Below are 21,316 nucleotides of genomic sequence, written 5' to 3' on the forward strand. Positions count from 1 at the left end.
CTACAGTAATGGGAGACGATTCCTTGTCTTATTTGTAAGCCTTGAGGTATTTTGTATTTTGGATAATGTAGTTGGAACGGAAAATGAGGATGCTTCCTCCAGCACCATAAATCTTGTCGTTATTTACAAGGTTGAGGCCAAACTTTTAGAAGCTTGACTATCAATAACTTATAAAATACTTAGTATGAACACACCAAGATATCATGCATGAATAAATTAATTTTTTTTAAAAGTACTTTAATAAAATTATTTATTTGTATGTATATATTATAATAGAAATTCATACTCGAAACTAGATTTTGGAACCGTAGAGAATACGTACTGAAATATACACATGAAGCCATGAGTTTATTCACGCCTTGTTTAATCCCTTATTATGACGTCCTTTTCTTCTTAATACCTCTGGCCAGTGTACAAGGCAGACGCCAAAGATAAGCAAAACAAGAGAAGCACAAGCAAAAACACGTTCCAATCAGCAAATAGGAACAGGCTGGAGAGCAACGAGGATCACACATCATCAGGCCTTGTTTCGCTTCTCTTATAATCTGTACTTTTCAGCTTCTTTTTTTAGCCAGAACAGTGTTTTTCTCTGACAACAAATCAGTCAGAACAGTGTTTTTGCTTGTTTTTTCATCGAAGCGAACAGGTAAAATAGTTCGGCAGGACCCAGATTGAGAATTGAGATTGGTAGAAATAAATCAGGCAAAACTGGAGATCCTTCTCAAGTACTCCTGCAGTGCCACACCCAACACCAACAGGGTCCGCACTCTACAGTGCTAGCCAAACCATCTTGTTCTACTTTGGGTGGATGAACTGAAATAAGTACTTGATGCCGTCACTTGCAGAACAACACTACCATGATGTCATGGTGCCGGTGGCTTTGATGCCTCATCGCCCAGCTGCTGCTGACGACCACCACCACCTTCTCCACCATCAGCCTTCTCCTGCAGCTGGTCCTTGAGCCCCTCCTGGTACGTCTCTACGAAATTCTTCATCGCGTCGGTGTACGTGGATGCGCGGGTCATGTAGATCCGCCGCAGAGCAGGCTTCAGCGTCTCCGCGCCGCCCCTAGCGGCAACAGCGAGGTCCTCCAGCAAACTTGGCTCGCTGCTCGCTTTCCCCTTCTTGTCGGTGCCAGAGCTGGGGCTGCCATTGGACGACTGCTCCTCGTCCTCGGCTGCCTTCTTGTAGTCGTTGGGCCTGAGGTCGGGGCCGATGTCCCGGACCCATGACGCAGCGTACAGCCTGGTGGCCTCCTTGAGGATGCACCAGTGTTCATGCCATGTGAGCTTGGGCCGCTTCTTGATGTGAGGAGGGTCCGGCAGCGACGACGGGAAGGTGATCTCCTTGAGGTCGTACCGCACGTAGTCATACAGCTTCCTGCACACGACTCTGAACTTCATCTCCCTTTGCTTGCTCCCTTCTGCAGCAACTTGGACTTGAATACTTGATAGCGGCTTCAAGTTGGGACACAGTGCTGAATTAATCTGTCGACAACAAATGAGCAATGGAAATGTGATCAGCAAGTATGCTAGCTACTAAACCTTTTGCACTCAAGATGAAGCTGCTGATAAAAGAGAGAAGATGATGCCAACCGAAAACTGTAAAATGACAGTAAAAATGGGCTGCTAGATAGAACTAACAAGTTTGCAGGCTTCAGACAGCCCACACACTGCTGCTCTGACTGCTAAGTAACATTGCAGGCTTTTGCGGTTGCTGCCTTGCTGGCTGCTGGCTGCTGGCTGCTGGCTGCTTCAGTGCCATGGGCCATGTGTCAATGAGCTAGCAGGCGCCACAGGAGCCCACATGCAAGATAAAAACTGTTGTACATAGGTTAGAACTAGGTCTGGGAAAATTTCCAAAATACTATGAAAGAATAACAGAAAATATGATCTAGCACGTAACATAGTATCTATCCATACATAATGGGCAGACCCATTGGGACGTCTCTTATTACACAAATGGGACGTCCGGACGGCACCAATACGAAATCTGAAACCAAAAGCCTGATCCAGAGGCTACGTGACCTGTTTGCCAGTGGCATGGAATACTTGTCATCATACATGCCATAAAAACAGAGACTTGTAGTACAGTGAAACCTGACAATTGATAACAGCATGGAGTACTGTCTCTGTCTGTGATGGCAACAGGATGTTTCTCTGTTGTTGTAGCAATAGGTTTCAGAAACAAGATTAAAAAACACCAGGAGGTTAAGCATTTCCAGTCAGAAACCACGAATGGAGAGGACTGACATTGTCCAGGAGACCTTTGCTCAGCAGCTAAAGATATAACAGGAAAGATGCAACCTTTGCCTGATGATATTGTTGGGCCCGGGATCTCCCACACGGGTGAGCCGATCGCTCACCGGTGTTCTCACACACACTACGGCTGGAGGTAGAAGAGGGAGGGAGAACAGAGCACGCGCGCGCACACAGCACAAGCACCAGCGTTGGCCGGAGCTCTACAGAGGAGATGGCAAACTAAACTCTCTCCCTTTCACTGAGTTGCAGTGGAAAGCTACATATACAACTCTACCCATATAATCCTAGTACACAGACATGCAAGGATGCTACAGTGACTAGATGTGACAACAGGGCTGACTTTGGCGTCTGCCCCTGCTGTGGGTATAGTGCGGCAGGGGAGCCTTTCGGCGTCTGCCCTGCCGCAACTACAGTGCAGCAGCGGGGGAGCCCTTTCGGTGCCTGCCCCTGCCGCACGTACAGAGGGAGAGCAACATATTACTTTACAGATATCTGATTATATGAACCATTGGGAAGAAATCACATTTTCTTGTCAAAGGTTACTTTGGCTGCCATATGAATACCTCAGATAAAGAAAGCAAGTTGAGAATTGCTCCAACATCCAGAAATGTATAGTGCTAGTATTTGTTTATGAAACAAGAGGTTTGATATCTCTTAGAAATTCCATCCAAGCATTAGACGTGGTCCTAGTTTTATGTAACTTGAGCTGTGCTTTGAAGCATCTACAGAAACCACGTCCTATGTGGAACAGTATTTTCCAGTTTGGGGGAGAATTAGCAATCTTAAAAAAAAATTGGAGGATACAATCACACACAGATCAGATTGCTAGTCACATGTAGTTTGGACAGAACACAAATGACATAATTCTATACTTTCCTGTGGGACGGGGTACCGTTTATAGTCACTAACTATATTCTTGAGCTACAGTTTAAAAGGAAACACACAGCAAAGGTATTGGCAGCAAGTTGCAAAACAAAGTTAGGAAATAAAATACAGAAAAGTGAGGTTTGAAGGTACAATCATCTCTATGCGCTGAACATAAAACGATGGTGTAAGCAACAATATGCATTTTCTATGTTATTAGCAGTTCTTTTTAAAACCCAAGCCTGGTGCTTTTGAGTTTCAGTTGTCATTCTTGACAAGTCCACTACAATACTCCCTCTGTTCCAAATTGTAAATCGTTTTGGCTTTTATAGTTGCTATGTACCTAGATATACACTATGTCTAGATACATAGTAAAAACTATGAATCTAGAAAAACCAAAATAACTTACAATTTGGAACGGATGGAGTATTTTTTTAAGGAATGTTTTGGAACAAGAACTAAAAATAATTGGATTGGGGAAAACATGGCTTCTGCCTATGTGACCTACCACAGGTCTAAATTGCATACTTGAAACCGATGATAGCTATTGGATGAAATGAAGGTGTACCGAGTGACATTGTCTCAAACCTAAAACATTGATCAGAAATTTCTAGCAGGATTCGCGACCTGGAAGAGTATGGCTGCAAATTGATACGAATATAGCAAGCATTTTCAAGTATGGCTGCAAATCAGAAATAGAGCTCAGAGTAGGAGGCATTTTTATGTCAGATGGTGTGATATGTGAAGGGATTAGCATCATTTTTTTAACCAAAACAACGCACTCATTCACCTCAGCGGCATTCCATCGAGCACCTTGACTGCAATAAGATAGGAAGACAACTCCGTCACCTATAACGCGACGCCCCTAGGCTCTAGCATCCAGGAACCTTGAGTTGCGTGGAGATTACGGCGGAAGCGCACAAGCAGTCCCTCGGGACGAAGACAGAGGGAAAGCGGAGCGGACCCAGCCCGACGCGGGGCGGGCGACGTCGACCGGCGGGCTACTCGTATTCCCGCTGCCTGAGCGGCTAGCAGGAGAGTGGAGAGGGATGATGAGTTGGGCCAGAGGACGGGCTGCAGATAGAAAGTCGTACATGTGCGGGGAAGGAGCTGGGGGATCTGACCTTTTCGTCGGTGGTTATCGCCGGCGGCGAGAGGCACGGCTGCCCGCGCAAAGCTGCCTGCTGTCGTTGGAATGGATGCTAACATCAGTATACGAAGGGCTGTTAGATTTTTTGTTGCTGTACGACGGCCCAACAATTTTACTGGGCTTATTTCGGCCCTCGCTAATAATTACAGAACCTTGCTCCTAAAAGAAATGCAATTCTAGATCTTGCTAAAATCCCCTAAAAAATAGATCTTACTAAAAAAATGCAATTCTAGCTCCATCTTCAGCTCAACTATCTGAAGTATTGACTGATTTTTATATAAGTATTGCTATTTATTTATGGCACTGAACAGGTATATTATGAATATATATTCATGATGAATCTAACTATACTTATTTAGTATAAATATCAAAACTTTATATAAATCTGATCAAATTCAAGATAGTTTGATTTTGGTACTATGACAGACTGCAGAGAGTATTACAGAGGCCACTCGTGGAATATAATTCTTTTTGGTAGCATTCCATTTTATTCCTACAAATCGGAGAAAGGGGGTATTACTAGAACTATTTCCCCCTTCTTGTCACTGCTAGAGCTGGGGCTGACATTGGACCAGTGCTCCTTCTTGTCCTCGGCAGGGTCGTCTCAATAATTTAAGGGGCCTTTGAGCAAGCAAAATGATAAGGATGTGACAATCTATTTTTTTTAATATAACAGTTAAAATATATAATACTACTAATAAGAGATAACTTGCAACATATGTTTAGTTCATAAAAGATAATGATAAAACAATAGATAGAAAAACTAAAAGATCAATAAAATAACTTGCAGCATATGGCCCCACTTGCTCGGCTTTACCAGTAAATGCTAAGAATGTATTCAAGTGTTGTCCGTTTTAGATGAAAACTACTATTTCATAGATAATCTGGTTCTTCATTCATGGATTCACATGTTGTATTGCTTCTTGAAAAAACATATGCAACTACTAGCATATCTCCCTATTATTAATTAGTCGGACAAAATAAACCCCCCTACACTAATTGCGTGTTCCAAGTCCTCTTTACTTAAAATTTTAGAACATTTGGACAAAATTCGGAGGAAATACGTGTATGCCAACAAAAGACGGTTACACTTACACACTACTACACATACAATTTTAAAGACGGTCAAAATTGATTTTCTAGGGCGGTTTTTGAAATGCTACTACATCACTGCTTGTCTCCTGAAAAATCGTTTTTAGGGACGTTTTTATCAAGTCAAACCACCCTAAAAATTGTTTGCACTTGAAGTCAACCGCTCATTTTCAAGAGTATGTATATGTCTTATGAAGTTTTTTTATTTGAGAAGTGCAAAGTTTGGATCACAACGTGACCATGTGGCCGGTGTGCACCCCTCCCTGTGACTACTAGTACTAGTTTATAGAAAAAGAAAAAGAGGCTTAATAACAGTTGGAATTCGATCGGCTTGAAAATTATTCAAGCATATACGTGTACTTTGACGTATAATAATGGGACATGCTAAAATTCATGTGCCTGAATTTTAGTGTCCTTTCAGACAACGGTTATTACATATATTTTATACTAAAATTGTATATTTTGTTCATTGCAATTTCATTTTGTAGGCGCAATCTGCAATTTTCGATACCGAGAATAAAAAATCCGTTAGAAAAAATCACAAACCCGACAAAATCTGATTTGTATTGGCACAAAGAAAATTTACAATTTACAATTATTTCTATAGAAAGACAAGGACAAAAATTTAAAATGTTATGACACAAGATAAATAACAAATCATAAAAGTAACAAATTACTTGTACTAGTGGATGGTACAATACTATTATCTGAAATTATCTTAAAATTCAGAGACCTGAAATATAGAAGAAGTGTATAATAATAACACATGACGGCCTGCTACCGGCGTTATTATTTATATATATAGTATGCGTGGATGGTAATAAGCATGCAGCATCAGGGCCCATTAGATTTGCTGGAAGTCGTTGACCTTCAACTGGCCGTCGGCATCATCCTTCACCCTGCCCGGCCTCTTCGTTTGGTTGTGGCTTATCGTAAATTTTCAGTCGAAACAGTATTTTTCTTTCACATAAATCAGCCAACGGTACTTTTTTCACGAACCAGCAACGATACGAACCAGCCAACCGAACAGGTTGTGTTGATCTTTGGCACCCACCAGCTCGCCGGCATCGGGTACTCGTCCTTGAGCGCGTCGGCGCCCTTGTTCACCAGCGCCACGTCGCGCTCCACCTCCAGCTTAAACCCTTCGGCGCTGCCCTACTCGCCGGCGATGCCATGCAGGTAGCACTTGAGGTTGTGGAGCGTCTGCACCGTGCCGGGCCACTTGAGGTACGGCGACCAACCGGTGTTGATGTTCAACGTCACAGCCACGTCCACGTACGCCAGCGGCGGGTACATTGGCACGACGTCGCCGGCGTTCTTCACGTGGAGAGCCTTGAGGTCCTTGAAGGATTGGAAGGCCGCCCTAAAGAAGCGGTCGTCGACGTGTGGGCACGCGAACACGATGGCCGTCACCGGGCACGGCGGCTTATTGGTGGATGATGAGCCGCCGGGCACGTTCACGCCATTGCTGACGATTTCGATGGCATTGAGGATGGAGATGGTCGCGCCGAGGCTGTGTCCGGTGATGGTGATCTGGCCCAGCTCTAGGGGGAGGGCAGCCAGTGCGACCGCCGAGGGCCCAAAGAGCTAGGGGGCCCAAGAGGATATAGGTAATTAGTAGATATCATTTCTTATTTGGCATTAGCTTTCAAAGGCCGAACAAACAACAGCCCATGTCGTACTGAAAGCATCAAGGCTCCTAGTTGGGTTTCGGTGATTAAAGACAATACGTGATTACTATGACTAACGTGTGTTTTGTAGAGGCAATTAAGTTAGGTCATGGTAATGGAGATCGATTGGGCTATCATGGTGGTCATACCCCTACGATGGAAATTGTTTTGGTTTTCAAAGGATGGATGACAAGGTTAAGGATGGACTAGTTCTAAATGTCGTTTGGTGTTGAAGAGACACTTAGAGTAGTTTAGGAATTTGTTTTTCCTTTGGCCGTACTATTAAGGGGGGTATGGACGGGTAGCTTGATCTAGGTGAGTCTAGTGGGTTAGGTGTGGTGCACACTTACTAAACCTAGCACTAGGTAGCTCCTAAAAAGCCCTTAGATCCATTGGAGCAAACTTCATTCACGTACGTTCGAAAATTGAAAGTGAATGGAGGGTCAAATACTGACCGGACGCTGGCTTCGGTGTGACCGAACGCTAGCGCAGAGTCCGATCAGTTCATTTGATCAAGGTGAAGTCATCTGAAAGTGACCGGACGCTGAGAGGTGAAGTGACCGGACGCTGAGGGCCAGCGTCCGATCGACTCCAGTAAGGTTCCAGAGAGGGAAAATCACTACCGGACGCGTCCGGTCAGTGCTGACCGGATGCTGGCCAGCATCCGATCACACTTTAAACACTGGAGTTCGGGGTAAATTGACCGGCGCGTCCGGTCAACATGACCAGAGCGTCCGGTCACCCCACAGAGGCACATAACGGTTCGTTTTTTAGCCCATGTTATAAATACTTTCTCCATTCGTGTGTGGGGGTACTTTTGCTCATTTCAATAGCTAAGAAACACCTTTAAAGGTGCCAAGAAGAGCAAGGTCCTAGTGAGGTGATTGAGATTTGAGAATCCCAAAGAGAGCCCTCATTAGTAAGATTAAGAGTAGCAAAGTATGTATCCACCCTTCTCATTAGGCTTGTTGTGGTCAAGTGAGAGTTCGTGCTTGTTACTCTTGGTGATCGCCATCACCTAGACGGCTTGGTGGTGATTGGGAGCTTGGTGATCATCCGGCGGAGCTTGTGGATGACCCAACTCAAGTTGTGAGTGGTTGTGGGTGATTCACCGCGACGAAGTGTCGAAGAATCAACCTGTAGAGAGTACTTGATCCTTGCGTGGATCAAGGGGGAGCTACACCCTTGCGCGGGTGCTCCAACGAGGACTAGTGGGGAGTAACGACTCTCCGATACCTCGGCAAAACATCATCGCGTTCCTCCTTCTCTATTTACTTTGAGCAATTCAATATTTATCTTTACATTCATAGAATTGCCATGCTAGAGTAGGATTGGAACTTAGGTTGCAAGATTTTTTGTGTGATGGAACATTAGAAACATTTTCTAGGCACAAGGGGTTAATTGGGCTAACAATAGGATTTAATTATTGCAAAAAAATTTAGAATTAGCTTAATTCACCCTCTCTTGGGCATCTTGATCCTTTCACGTACCATACCTACCTATTTCTATTCTGCTGCGTAGGCCGCGGATCAAGCGAGGAGCTAGCGTTCGTTTTCCACCGGTGCCGGCACTTCTTGTTCTTGCTCATTGACGTGGACGCACTATTCTTGTGTGGAGACGCCGACTCACCCGACGTGGCCGCCGACTCGCCGACGCACCGCACATTGGCACACCACCGTGGTGCTGCGACGACGCGAGCTGCATCTGCATGCAAGAACGGCGAATAGCAGATGCGATCACAGCAAGCAACCTCAACATGCCAATACCCATGACCGATTAGTATTTTCCAATTTCCAATTTTTTTACTTGGACCTCTGGAAGCTAGCGTCAGGGACATTACCGTATTGAAGCCTATTTTTTCTTATTTGTTTAATTGTTTTGTGTATGTGCTTTACTTGTCCAGAGGTAGGGTTATAAAGTTCCAATTCAATGTATTTATTTAGATACTTATTAGATGCTACCTAAGAAGCATTTTTTGGGCGCTCAGAAAAGTAAAATATTAGGAAGAATGTTTTGGACCACATTGATCTTTATATTGTTCTTAAAGATTTTGCATTAATAAATGCCTAAAGACGTTTTTTACAAGGCACTGAAGCATTATATTTTTATTTGAGGTAATTATAACAATTATTGTTCTTTTAATTTTCTTGTTGTACTATCGTTATCTTTTATACAAACTAAGTATATGCTGCAAATTATTTTTTATTATTTGGTCTTTACATAGTTCAACGGGTCCTTATCGTCTTGCTTGCCTAAGGGCCTTTAAAATTGTAGAGCCGGCCCTGATGGTGATGCTCATCTCCTCATCCTTGTAGAGCTCCACCAGCCTCCTCACCTCCTCGAAGACCTGGTCCCTGGCGCTAGTCTTGTTGAACTTGGAGCCGGCATGGTTGGACGTGTACATGGAGAGGAAGCCCATGTGCACCATCGCCAAGGGGTTGGCGACAGCCTTGGAGCCGAGGACCGGCACTACCGGAGACGACTTCTTTGCCGAGTGTCCCAAACTTTGCCGAGTGTTTTTTATCGGGCACTCGGTAAAGAGGTTGTTTGCCGAGTGCCAGAGAGAAAGCACTTGGCAAACAAATGGCACTCGACAAAAAGGTGGTTTGCCGAGTGCCGAACACTCGGCAAAGAATAACACTTGGCAAAGACCAGGTTTGTCGAGTGTCAAACAATAACACTCGGTAAAGGGTTGTCACCGTTAACGGCAGGCAGCCGCCGTTAATCCTTTGTCGAGTGTCTTCTCCTAGCACTCGGCAAGGAGACTCCTTTGCCGAGTGTCATTTTTTGACACTCGGCAAACCATATTTTTTTCACTTTTGACCTCTAAACTTTTTCTACAGTCCTCAGACAATACCTGGTACTCCATGTTCTAATGTGGCACATTTCTCGGACTTTTTCTATATTTCTTTAATCTATTTCATTTAATTAAATTTTCTTGGATAATTCAAATTATAACTGCTAGTCATTCGAATAATGAAAAAATGAATGAAAAATGATATTCATGTTATTTAGTATAATGTGAGGCCGTATCTAGGAACATACCACTAATTTCGAACATCTTTTTCACGAAACATGACCACGAACTTGCAGTCGAGTTATTTTTAAATTCTATAAAAAGCAAATGAAGTCCAAAAATTATGAAACTTGTCATGATGTCAAGATATAATATGTGGAGGCTGTGATAAAAAATTAAGGAGGTTTCGCGCAAGTTGTCATGTACGATGCTTGTAAACTCAACCGTAAGTTCATGGTCATGTTTCGTGAACAAGATGTTCGAAATTGGTGATCTGTTCCTGGATACGGTCTCACATTATACTAAACAACATGAATATCATTTTTCCATTCATTTTTTCATTATTCGAATGACTAGCAATTATAATTTGAATTATCCAAGAAAATTCAATTAAATGAAATAAATTAAAGAAATATAGAAAAAGTCCGAGAAATGTGCCACATTGGAATATGGAGTACCAGGTATTGTCTGAGGACTGCAGAAAAAGTTGGAGATCAAAAGTGAAAAAAATATGGTTTGCCGAGTGTCAAAAAATGACACTCGGGAAATGAGCCTCTTTGCCCAGTGTCAGGAGAAGACACTCGACAAAGGAGTCTCTTTGCCGAATGTCAGGACCTATGGCACTCGGTAAAGAATTTTTAAAAAAAATTTAAAAACCCCTCTTTGCCGAGTGCCTGGCCAGGTGGCACTCGGCAAAGAATTAAAAAAAAAACTTTGCCGAGTGCCATATCGGGGCACTCGGCAAAGAGGGGATTTAACCTCTCGGCCCAGCCAGCCCACACACCGCATGCATGCACACATGCACGCCCACCGCCGCCGCCCCTGCCTGCATCGCCCCCGCGCTACGCCGCCGGAGGAGGAGAAAGAGAGGGGGAGGAGGAGAGGAGGAGAGGAGGAAGAAGGAGGAAGGGAAGAAGGAGGAGGAAGAAGGAGGAAGGAGAAGAAGAAGGAGGTGCCCGCCCCATCGCCGCCCCCGCCTGTGCCCACACCGCCGCCGCCCGCGCCGTCCCCGGTGCTTCCCCAGCCGTCGCCTTATCCACCGGTGCCCTGGCCCCTCACCACCGCCGCCCTACGACACCCACTAGGTATGCCCTACCGTCGTCATCGTCATAGTATTACTAGTAGTTGTGGTAGTAGTAGTGGTAGAGTAGCAGTGGTGGTAGTCGTAGGAGTGGTTGTGACATTGTTATATATATGTGGTTGGATATAATCTTGTGCATGTCGGCCATCGTGCCGTTCATATATATGTGTATGTCGGCCATCGTGCCGCTGGTTTTCTTGCAGGTTTTGGAAACCTCACCGTGCAGGGGAGGTGCTGCCGAAATTTTGTATTGACATTTTTATGTTTCTTTTTTTATAGAGAAGAGCCCATCGGAGCAGAGCCGGAGTACCTCGGCGACCCTGATCACCTTCCTCGCCGCTGCGGGTCTGCCTGTACCGCATCGCCTCGCCACTACAGCGACCCGCCACGGCCCCGCTAGCCTGACTCCACCGCCACCCTAGGTATAACCCCTCTTTCCGTGTCATGGTCGTAGATCACGTAACCCAGTTAGGCGTCTCCCGTTTGAAAGAGATACGGTTGGAAATATGTAGATATTTCCATATCTAAAACGGTATATGTTTCGAATTGTCCATGTTTTTTGGATAGCCCGCGGATACGTAGGTGGGGTTAGTTTCCATGGTCTGCTCCGATCCGAGACAGAGTTTCGGCATCATCTCCCTGTTGTTCTCCAGATACACACTCTCCCTGACAGGATGTGTATTTGGAGAACAGCGGGAAGGTGCTGCCAAAATTCTATCTCAGATAGGAGTAGAGCATGGAAACTAACCTCATCTATGGATCTGCGGGTGGAATTAGGACATATCCTCACCTATTAGATAGTAGGAACGTCGTGTAGATGCAATTGATGTTTATATTACTCGCCGCTATATATGTTAGAGGATGGAGGACCGTGAGTGGATGTATACGGGCCGTGCAAGTCAGAGTCAGGTCACCAATGAATGGATCGACAAGACCAATGCTTTCTTAGAATGGGCATTTGGCGTGGCTACTAAAGGAGCGAGCAAAATTTGTTGTCCCTGAAACAAATGTGAAAACAGGAAAAGACAAACAAAGAAGGTCATGGGGGAACATCTTTGGAAGAATGGATTTATGACAGACTATACCCGGTGGGTCTACCATGGTGAAGCCGATTGTATGAGAGAGGAGGTGGTGAGACCACATGTCGAGGATTATGATGCTGATGCTGGGGTAGCAGACATGTTAAATGACTATCATGAGGCACAGTTCGCTGAAGGACGTATGGAGGAGGAGCTGGAGGCAACTACAAAGGGGAAGTTTCCATGTCCAGTATGCAAGGAAGGTCTGAGGTTCATTTGGTTGTAGAAGGGTGGTAAGTATTCATCGTTCGACAAACATCGGCAATTCCTCCCTCTTGACCATGCATTCAGACGAGACATCAAGAACTTTATGAAAGGTGTCATAGTGACAGACCCTGCACCACCGATAATGACTGGTGCCATGGTTCATGAACAGATAGATGGTCTCGTGGTCAATCCAGAAGGTGATTTTGTGGGATATGGTGAGCAACATTTGTGGACTCATAAGTCGGGCTTGACTCAACTCCCCTATTTTGATGACCTTCTCCTTCCACACAACATTGATGTAATACACATTGAAAAGAATGTCGCCGAGGCACTTTGGGCAACAATCATGGACATTCCTGACAAGTCAAAGGACAACATTAAGGCTAGAGTGGATCTAGCAACGTTATGCGATAGACCAAACCAACATATGAAGCCTCCTAGTCGTGGCAAGACATGGAGAAGGCCTAAGGCCGATTTTGTCTTGAGCAAGCCCCAAAGGATCCAGACGTCAATGTTCCCTGATGGGTATGCAGCTAATCTGAGGAGGGGAGTGAACTTATCTACTATGCGAGTCTTAGGGATGAAGAGCCATGACTACCACATATGGATTGAGCGACTTCTTCCGACAATGGTTCGAGGCTATGTCCCTGAGCATGTCTGGCTAGTGCTGGCAGAGTTGAGCTATTTCTTTCACCAGTTTTGTGCCAAGAAGTTATCTCGGACCTTGATTGCTGACTTGGAAAGAATGACACCTGTGTTGCTCTGTAAGTTGGAGAAGATCTTTCCACCCGGCTTCTTCAATCTGATGCAGTATTTGATTTTGCACCTCCCGTTTGAGGCACGAATGGGGGGCCATGTAGGGTCGTTGGTGCTATCCAATCGAGAGATGTCTAAAGGTTCTTCGAAAGAAATATAGAAATAAATGCAAAATCGAGGCTTCCATTGCAGAGGCATACATTCTGGAGGAGGTGGCGAGCTTCACAACAACATACTATGGTGACAACTTCCCTAGCGTGCATAATCCACCCCTCGTTTCAATGCTGGCAAAAATGAATCGAGCCTCAGCCTTTTCCGAGGGCAACTCAGAAGCGCAAGTGCATCAACCCCCAAGACCTTGAATCATGAAGAGTGGTGCCATATCATGCTATACTTGTTGACCAACCTTGACGAAGTGGCGCCGTACATGCAGTAAGTTCTCAATGGACTTGTTAAATATGCCGTCACTATTCGACATCCAACCTCCTTGTTTCTCGTTGGAACAGGGAATTTCTTCATGAATTCTGGCGTCAATCAAGGGATCCTACCCCGCAGCAGGTAGATACCCTTCTTAGACAGGGTGTGGGAAATGGAATGCCTGAATTCATTTCTTGGTTCAAACGGAAGGTACCATCCAATTTAGCTCGTACTTAGTTTGACATTCCAAGTTAATCGTATGTGTGAATAATATAACGAAGTATCCTGCTTGAGCTTGTAGGGCTATAGGGATGCGTTTATGCATGCCGAGTTGAGACAGGTTGCCGATGGCTTTGCCTATAGGGTTAGGTCATTTTTTGGTTATGACATGAATGGATATCGCTTTCGCACAACAAGCTACGAGTAGAGTCGGCCCAATCGAAGAACCACAAGTTCTAGAGTTTTTACGCCCGGTGTTGATGAGGTCGAGTATTATGGAAGAATTGAAGAAATATACAAACTCAAGTTTCATGGTTCCAAACCTTTTAATCCCATCATATTCAAATGCCATTAGTTTGATCCTGAAGTAACGAGACGGGCATATTCTAATCTTGGGCTAGTCAAAATTCGACATGATTCCATCTTACCAGGAGACGATGTCAATATTGTGGCCCAACAGGCCACGCAAGTTTATTATCTCCCATATGCATGTCAAACCATAAAGCATCTTAAGGGTTGGGATATTGTGCACAGGGTATCGCCACACGATAAAGTGCATGTCCCAAACGATGAAGATTACAACTTAGACCCAAACACATATGACAGAGAGTTCTTTGAAGAAGAGAGACTAGAAGGGAGGTTTGAGATAGACTTAACTAAAACGATCAGAATGGAAGTAGACAATGAAACGGTTATTGAAGAGGACGCTGGAGATGAGGTGCAAAATGTGCAGGACTTACAAATGCTTGAGCGATTACATTTAGACAATGACAATGCCAACATTGCTCATTCAGATAGTGTTGATTATTTCAACATGATTGATAGTGATGATGAGACTTATGATCCAGCTAATCCTGATCATGAAGATTATTTCTAATACATGTAATACTATGTTATTTTGTAATTACATTTTGTTTATTTTGCATCTATTTCTAAGTACTTCTTGTTTATCTGTGCTTATTGGTTTACTCTTTTTAATTGCAGGTGATTGAACAAAGATGGTGGGCGGTGGGATGAGGAAGCTAACGTCCTTATACCAAAGGACAAGGACCGTTGCACCGGGGGAGAGTAGGAGGAGGAGCAGCCGTAGAAGGGAGTCATCGCCTACCGCCCCGTCGTGTGAGGAGGAGGATGAGGAGCAGGTGCCCCAGGAGGACGCCAAGGAGGCGTAGGAGGACACGTAGGAGGACAACGAGGACAAGGCGACAACGGGGGGTGCCACTTCCTCTAGTTCATCGAGCGTCTACTTGTGAGGTCCTGCGAGCCTCCCTCAGCGACCGATACCTCATGAGAGACGCCCGCTGATTCGACCCGAGGGGGAAAAGTAAGTAACTTTAGATGTTATCACTACTTTATATGATATGTTGAAAATCAAAATAGAAAATAATAATTTTTCTTAATCACTTGGGTAGGAACTGGACGATTGTGGCGAGTGGAGGTGGTCACACATGCCAAGTCAATGGCATCCTCGGTCTTCTATGCAAGGAGCACTTCCCTGGCCTGGTTGAGTACGCCGGAGTGACGGGGCTGGCCTACTCGTTTGACCACTACGCCGCCGCCCCCGGTGCTGTAGATCGGGCCCGTAGGGTATTCAACAACAAGGCGGAGCGGGTGAAGCAAGAGCTATGGGTAAGTCTTCCTCGCACTACATTGCTCAATACATTCTTGAAATAATGAATGAATACATCGTGTTTGTATGTAGGATTTCTTTAGATGCTAGGACAGACATGAGGCCAGGGCGGATGCGGTGGCTACCAAATGCTGCAAAAAAACTCATCATGGACATGCATTACGAGGCGTGTATCCAGACCGTTGTAACTTACCATGGGACCATCCTTGGAACAAAGGTCACCAAAAGGGACGCAAGATCCATGACGCTGACCCGGGACCAGTACCAGTAGATATATACAGAACATTAATACTAATTCGTCTTGAGATTAAGTAGGCTTAATTTCATCTTCTGATATGTCATGTACTTGATGGCCTATAGATGATTCCTTATTGGTGCGCGCGCGCATCCCCAGTGCTGGGAACAGATGGTGGACAGGTGGTGCTCACGCGAGTGGGAGGAGACGCACAACTTGTGCCGGGAGCGGCATTTGATAATGCCAAGTGTAGCACACCATCAAGGCAGCCGCAACCTTAGCGGATACGCAGAAACATGGGTACGCAAATTCATTTATTTTTTCTAACGCTCAATTTTGCATGATTTCTAATCATCTTGCATTTTTTCTCGCAGTTGGCGTCACATGGTGGCTAGCCTTGCTCCATCTTTAAGGCATTTGCTATGGCCCACAAGGGCAAGGCAACGTTCGACGTCGACTACAACCCAGAGGACGGGCCCAAGGCATACAACAATGCGACCATCCACGGCCGCCTCAGTGAGTACACATCGATGGCAAGGGAGGTCCATGGGTCAGAGTATGATCTAAGCACCGAGGACCTTAATGGAGAAGTCGTCATGAGGGTGGGAGGAGGCAAGAAGCATGGGCGGTACTGGATTGGCGACGACACAATCGACTCAGCTGCTACTCCCAGTCTCTCCTAGATTCGAGCAAGCAGCACGAGCAGGAGCCTGGTCATACGATGTCGGTAGGACACTTCACACCACCGGGTCGAGGCACTCGAGGTTATTCCTGATTTATTCGTCGTTCATTGGTTTTTTCATACCTTTCCTTTGCATTATTGTAACATTGGGGTGAATATATTGTAGGCCCAGCTGGAACAAGAGAGGAGGATACGGGAGTAGATGTAGGCGAAGATGGAGAGGGTGGAGGCTGAGCGGGAGGCCGAGCAGCGGAGGATGGCGGAGATTCTTTAGTACATGCAAAGTCTTAGCACCACTACGGGTGTAGCTCTGCCACCTTCGCCATTCACTCCACCTCCACCTCAACCTCCTCACTATTCTACTCCTGTGAGTATAAATATTTTAGTTTGTATGTTCATGCTTACGGTCAAACCTAGTGGAGTATGAAAGTTTTATTCATGTATGGTATATATTTATCTTGTCTCACACATGCAATCTCTTCTTCTTTGTGCAGAATCAATCGGTGGCATCGAACGATCATCATGCTTCAGCGAAGCCTTCACCAAATCAGTGATGATACTTTGGTTGTTAATGATACTTCTATTTACAATTGTGGTTGACGATGATGGAGCACTTGGATTCCTTGTGAACTTATTTGTGATATATTGTGAGACATGTGACGTTTGTGATATATATGTGATGTTTGTGATATATATGTGGTGTTGGTGATATATATGTGATGTTGACGATATATATGTGATGTTTGTTATATATATCTTCTGTTTGTTTGGATGTGATCTAAAAAACAAATAAAAAGGTTGTTTTCAGTCACTTTGCCAAGTGCAATGGCCATGACACTCGGCAAAGTGACCATCTGGGAACTACCTGGGAACATGCTTTGCCGAATGCAATGGCCATTGCACTCGGCAAACATCACAGATTTGCCGAGTGCCACGGACCAGGCACTCGGCAAAGGTCGCCACTTTGCCGAGTGTCTTGTCGGCGACACTCGGCAAAGTGGCCACCTTTGCCGAGTGTCTAAGTCAATGGCGCTCAGCAAAGCGGGTACCTTTACCGAGTGTTTGACCTTGACACTCGGCAAAGCCGCCGTCACGGTCACTTTTCTTTGCCGAGTGTCGGATTGGCACTTAGCAAAGCCTTTGCCAAGTGCCTGATAAAGTGTACTCGGCAAAGCGATTTTTGCCGATAAACTATTTACCGAGCGCCCTTTGCTTAACACTCGGCAAAGGCTTTGCCGAGTATATAACGGCCTTTGCCGAGTGCCTCAGGCACTCGACAAAAAAGCCGCCTCCGGTAGTGCGGCGTGGCGGGCACGGGCGTGAATCCGAGGTCGTTGACCCACTCCAGGCTCTGCATGGTGCCGCGCCACGCGACGATGATGTCGCGCCTCCCCAGCACGGCGGCGCCCTCGTCGGTGGCCACGGCGACGTAGCCCATGAAGTTGGACTCCCTGGACCACACGTCCTTGAGCGCCCCCAGCGGGCGCAGGAGGAAGGCGTCGGGGAGGGGCTGCCCCAACGTGGTGTAGATGAACCTGGTGACCTCGTAGTGGCCGGTCGCCGGCACGCTCGAGCTGGCCAGCAGGTCGGAGTAGCCGTACATGCAGGCGCCGGCGTGCGACGACCGCCGCTCCGTGTTGAACCCGTCGTAGGTGGCCTCGGCACTACATAAAAAATGTTTTTAGCAACGGGATGAATTTTTTGTAGGGGCGGCTGGTGATAGAGCCGCCCCTACAAATGGTTGCCAAATGAGCTGCCCTTACAAATAAATTTGTAGGGGCAGTCGGTGTTATCAGCCGCCCCTATAAATGGCCCGATTTGTAGGGGCGGCTGGATATCCAGCCACCCCTACAAATTGATTTGTAGGGGCGGCTCAATATCCAGCCGCCCCTATAAATTGATTTATAGGGGCGGCTCAACAATGAAGTGCCTCTACAAATGGACGCCGAATATTAAAAAGTAAGCACTAAAATTCAAATTTTGTAAACGACCTCGGATGAAGAAACAATCAAAATGAAAGTTGTAGATCTCGAAAAGTTATGAAACTTTGTAGTTGATGACTTTTTCAGTTGAGATCATTTATATGGTTGAAAATACTGTTTGAAATTATTGTTCCCATTTTGTCCTCTAATTCGGAGCCAATTCTAAAAACTGGTCTAGTTTTCGCATACGAACTCCGTTTTCGACGTTCCATATATGCAAATCGATCAGAAAAAAATTTCGGATCCGTCCATCCCCCACCTTATCGAGGTTTGAAAATTTTAGATTGGTCAAAAAGTGGTCACAAGATCATGTTTTCGTGGTCACAAGGTTTTTGTTGATTTTGAGCAAGTTTTCTGAAAATTCCACAGGCCACGTCTTTCACTTGTTTCAGCTCATATTTTCTGTGGTTACTTCGTTTGTGCTCCTAAGTAAAGGAAAAAATATAAAAAATAGAAAAGTCAAAATTTCCCAAAAAAACAACGACGGCCAAAAAATAGAAAAAAAGATGGGCAAAAGAGGAACAATATTTAGAGGAGCACATAGAGAAGGCCAAACGTTATTTTGGAACACTAATTGATTTCAGATGAAAAAATCATGAACATAGAAGTTGCAGAACTTATCAAGATCTATAAGTTTTATTTTGGTCATTTCTTCATCCGATAAAGTGGTAATAACATTGTTCACAAAATTTACATATATCTCTTATAGTTTCATAAACAATAAGAGAGATATGTAACATTTATGAACAATGTTACTACCACTATGTCGGATGAATAAATGATCAAAATAGAAGTTGTAGATCTCGGAAAGTTATGAAACTCTATAGTTGACAATGCAACTTTTTAATTTGAAATCATCTTGTCAAGGAAAATTACGTTTGAATTTCTAAAATTTAAAATTTAAATTTTGTAAACGACCTTGGATGGAGAAACAACCAAAATAAAAGTTGTAGATCTCGATAAGTTATGAAACTTTGTAGTTGACAACTTTTTGATTTGAAATCATCTTGTTATGGAAAACTACGTTCGAATTTCTGTTATTTGAAATTCAAATTTCATAAGTGATATCGGATGGAGAAACTACCAAAATGAAAGTTGTAGATCTCGAAAAGTTATAAAACTTTGTAGTTGACAACTTTTTCATTTGAATTAGTTTAGGGCCTCAAACAATCAATTTATGCTCAGTTTTTTATAATACATGGGGAATCAAAATGGATTGTGGACATAAGTGAATGTGAGGTGTAGTGGTAGAGGAGATGGAGCGTGAGAGAGAGGTCGTCGGTTCGAATCCCGGCCGACGCGAAGTGTGCAAAAATCGTGAAAAAAATGCTACAACCATAGAGTGAGGGTGTGGGGACCTCCTCGGTTAAAAAATATTTGCTATTTTTTTGCCCTTTTTTCGTTTCTGGAAATTGATTTATAGATGCGGCTCAATATCCAGCCGCCCCTACAAATCGCCTCCTCGGTTAAAAAAAATTTGCTATTTTTTTGCCCCTTTTTTCGTTTCTGGAAATTGATTTGTAGGGGCGGCTCAATATCCAGCCGCCTCTACAAATCGGATTTGTTGGGACAGCTGATAACATCAGCCGTCCCTACAAATCGATTTATAGGGACGGCCTAGAAACCGCTCCTATAAATCAGTTATTTTTAGCCACCTTTTTATAGAGGCGGTTAGCAAAACCACCTCTACAAAGAGTTACCAGCCATCCCTAAAAAAAAATCTTTTTCTACCCAGTGCGGCGAGCTCGCCGTAGGAAATGATGGACTTGCGGAGGTCCATATCTAGCGGGTCCAGGAGGCCCTTCCAGGAGTTGTCGCCTTGGAGCTCGCGCCACCTCTTGGCGATGCTTCCATTTGCAGAGGATGCCATGGCTACTAGGAGTTGAGTTACCTCCCTCGGCTGCGTTGCGCTGCGCAGGCACCTACACTAGCGAGTCGTCCAACTTGAGTAGCTGATGACGAGCGTGCTAGCTATCGCTTGGCGTGTTGTTTGCGTTGCTTGGTTTGGTGCTTCAGCTTGGAGTGTATTTGTAGCCGCCGAACCGACCCTGGCCATCCTGCACCAATCACCCTCCTCCTCACGTACCGACCCCGGCCAGTACGTGATTCACATGCAACCGACAATCATCTTTTCTTTTTTTTTAAAAAAAAAATAACATGCAACCGACAATCATCCCTGTAGCGAGCAGTACTACTGCTACGTGAGCCCTACCACCACCTGTATAATCCAGTGCATCACCATCAGTCATAGCTATCGCTTGGCGTTGCTTGCTTTGGTGGTGCTTCAGCTTGGAGTGTATTTGTAGCTGCCGAAGCCACGACCATAGTCATCCTGCCACGTGTGAATCTATATCTCTTATAAAGCTAATCTTATCTCAACATACAAGACATACACATCATTTTCCACTAATAGCCATGTCATGCCACTAACTACGAACATGTTAATGCAAGCTATCCACGTCATCTCAAGTACTATCTGAACAAGCTAGACATCCACATAATCTTTCATTAATAGCGTGTCATGCCATTATCTTCCAACCTCTTAGTGCAAGCTATTCACGTCAACTCAAATTCTATCTCAACATACAAGACATCAACGTAATCTTCCACAAATAGTCATGTCAGGGCAGTCCAAATAGAGTATTAATGGTGGTTTCTATTTTTATTAAATGATGAGACGTCAATTAAGCAAAATGCTAATATGGTAGCTCAATTAATGAGGAAGGAAAGAAAAAAACTGAGAAATCGTTTTCTCTGAGAGAAACCACGTCTTCACTTGACCCAATCCACGGAGAAACGACGAAATCTCCGTCGGAAAGAAACCACCGGTTTCTATCATGAACCCGCGCCGGCCGCGCTCTCGCGCGCAGCCCTGGTCCGCGCCGCCACGGAGCTCGCCTGTGCCGCCACGAGAGCTCGCACGCGCAGCTGCGCTCGCCGGAGCCGCCACGGGAGCTCGCCTACGCTGGCTCGCG

At 44.9% G+C, this 21,316-nt stretch overlaps 1 protein-coding gene and 1 pseudogene across 6 annotated transcripts; both read right to left on the reverse strand.

Moving 5' to 3' along the window:
• Positions 1-671: 671 nt before the first annotated feature.
• On the reverse strand, positions 672-4,309 carry LOC136518667 (uncharacterized). Of its 6 annotated transcripts, XM_066512339.1 has the most exons (4): positions 4,250-4,302; positions 1,923-2,027; positions 1,644-1,820; positions 672-1,487 (listed from the first exon to the last, which is right to left on the reverse strand). In XM_066512339.1, the coding sequence occupies exon 4, from the start codon at positions 1,401-1,403 to the stop codon at positions 864-866; it is 540 nt and encodes a 179-aa protein (XP_066368436.1). In that variant the 5' UTR covers positions 1,404-1,487; positions 1,644-1,820; positions 1,923-2,027; positions 4,250-4,302; the 3' UTR covers positions 672-863. The 6 variants fall into 6 exon arrangements, with proteins under 6 accessions (XP_066368436.1, XP_066368438.1, XP_066368439.1 ...); XM_066512341.1 differs by lacking the exon at positions 1,923-2,027 and having other exon boundaries at positions 4,250-4,306; XM_066512342.1 differs by lacking the exons at positions 1,644-1,820; positions 1,923-2,027 and adding an exon at positions 3,916-4,145 and having other exon boundaries at positions 4,250-4,295.
• A 1,902-nt stretch (positions 4,310-6,211) lies between these two features.
• Positions 6,212-20,316, reverse strand: LOC136518854 (phospholipase A1-II 7-like; annotated as a pseudogene).
• Between the last annotated feature and the right edge of the window lie 1,000 nt (positions 20,317-21,316).

The sequence above is a fragment of the Miscanthus floridulus genome, chromosome 17, assembly GCF_019320115.1.
Source record: "Miscanthus floridulus cultivar M001 chromosome 17, ASM1932011v1, whole genome shotgun sequence".
Taxonomy (NCBI): domain Eukaryota; kingdom Viridiplantae; phylum Streptophyta; class Magnoliopsida; order Poales; family Poaceae; genus Miscanthus; species Miscanthus floridulus.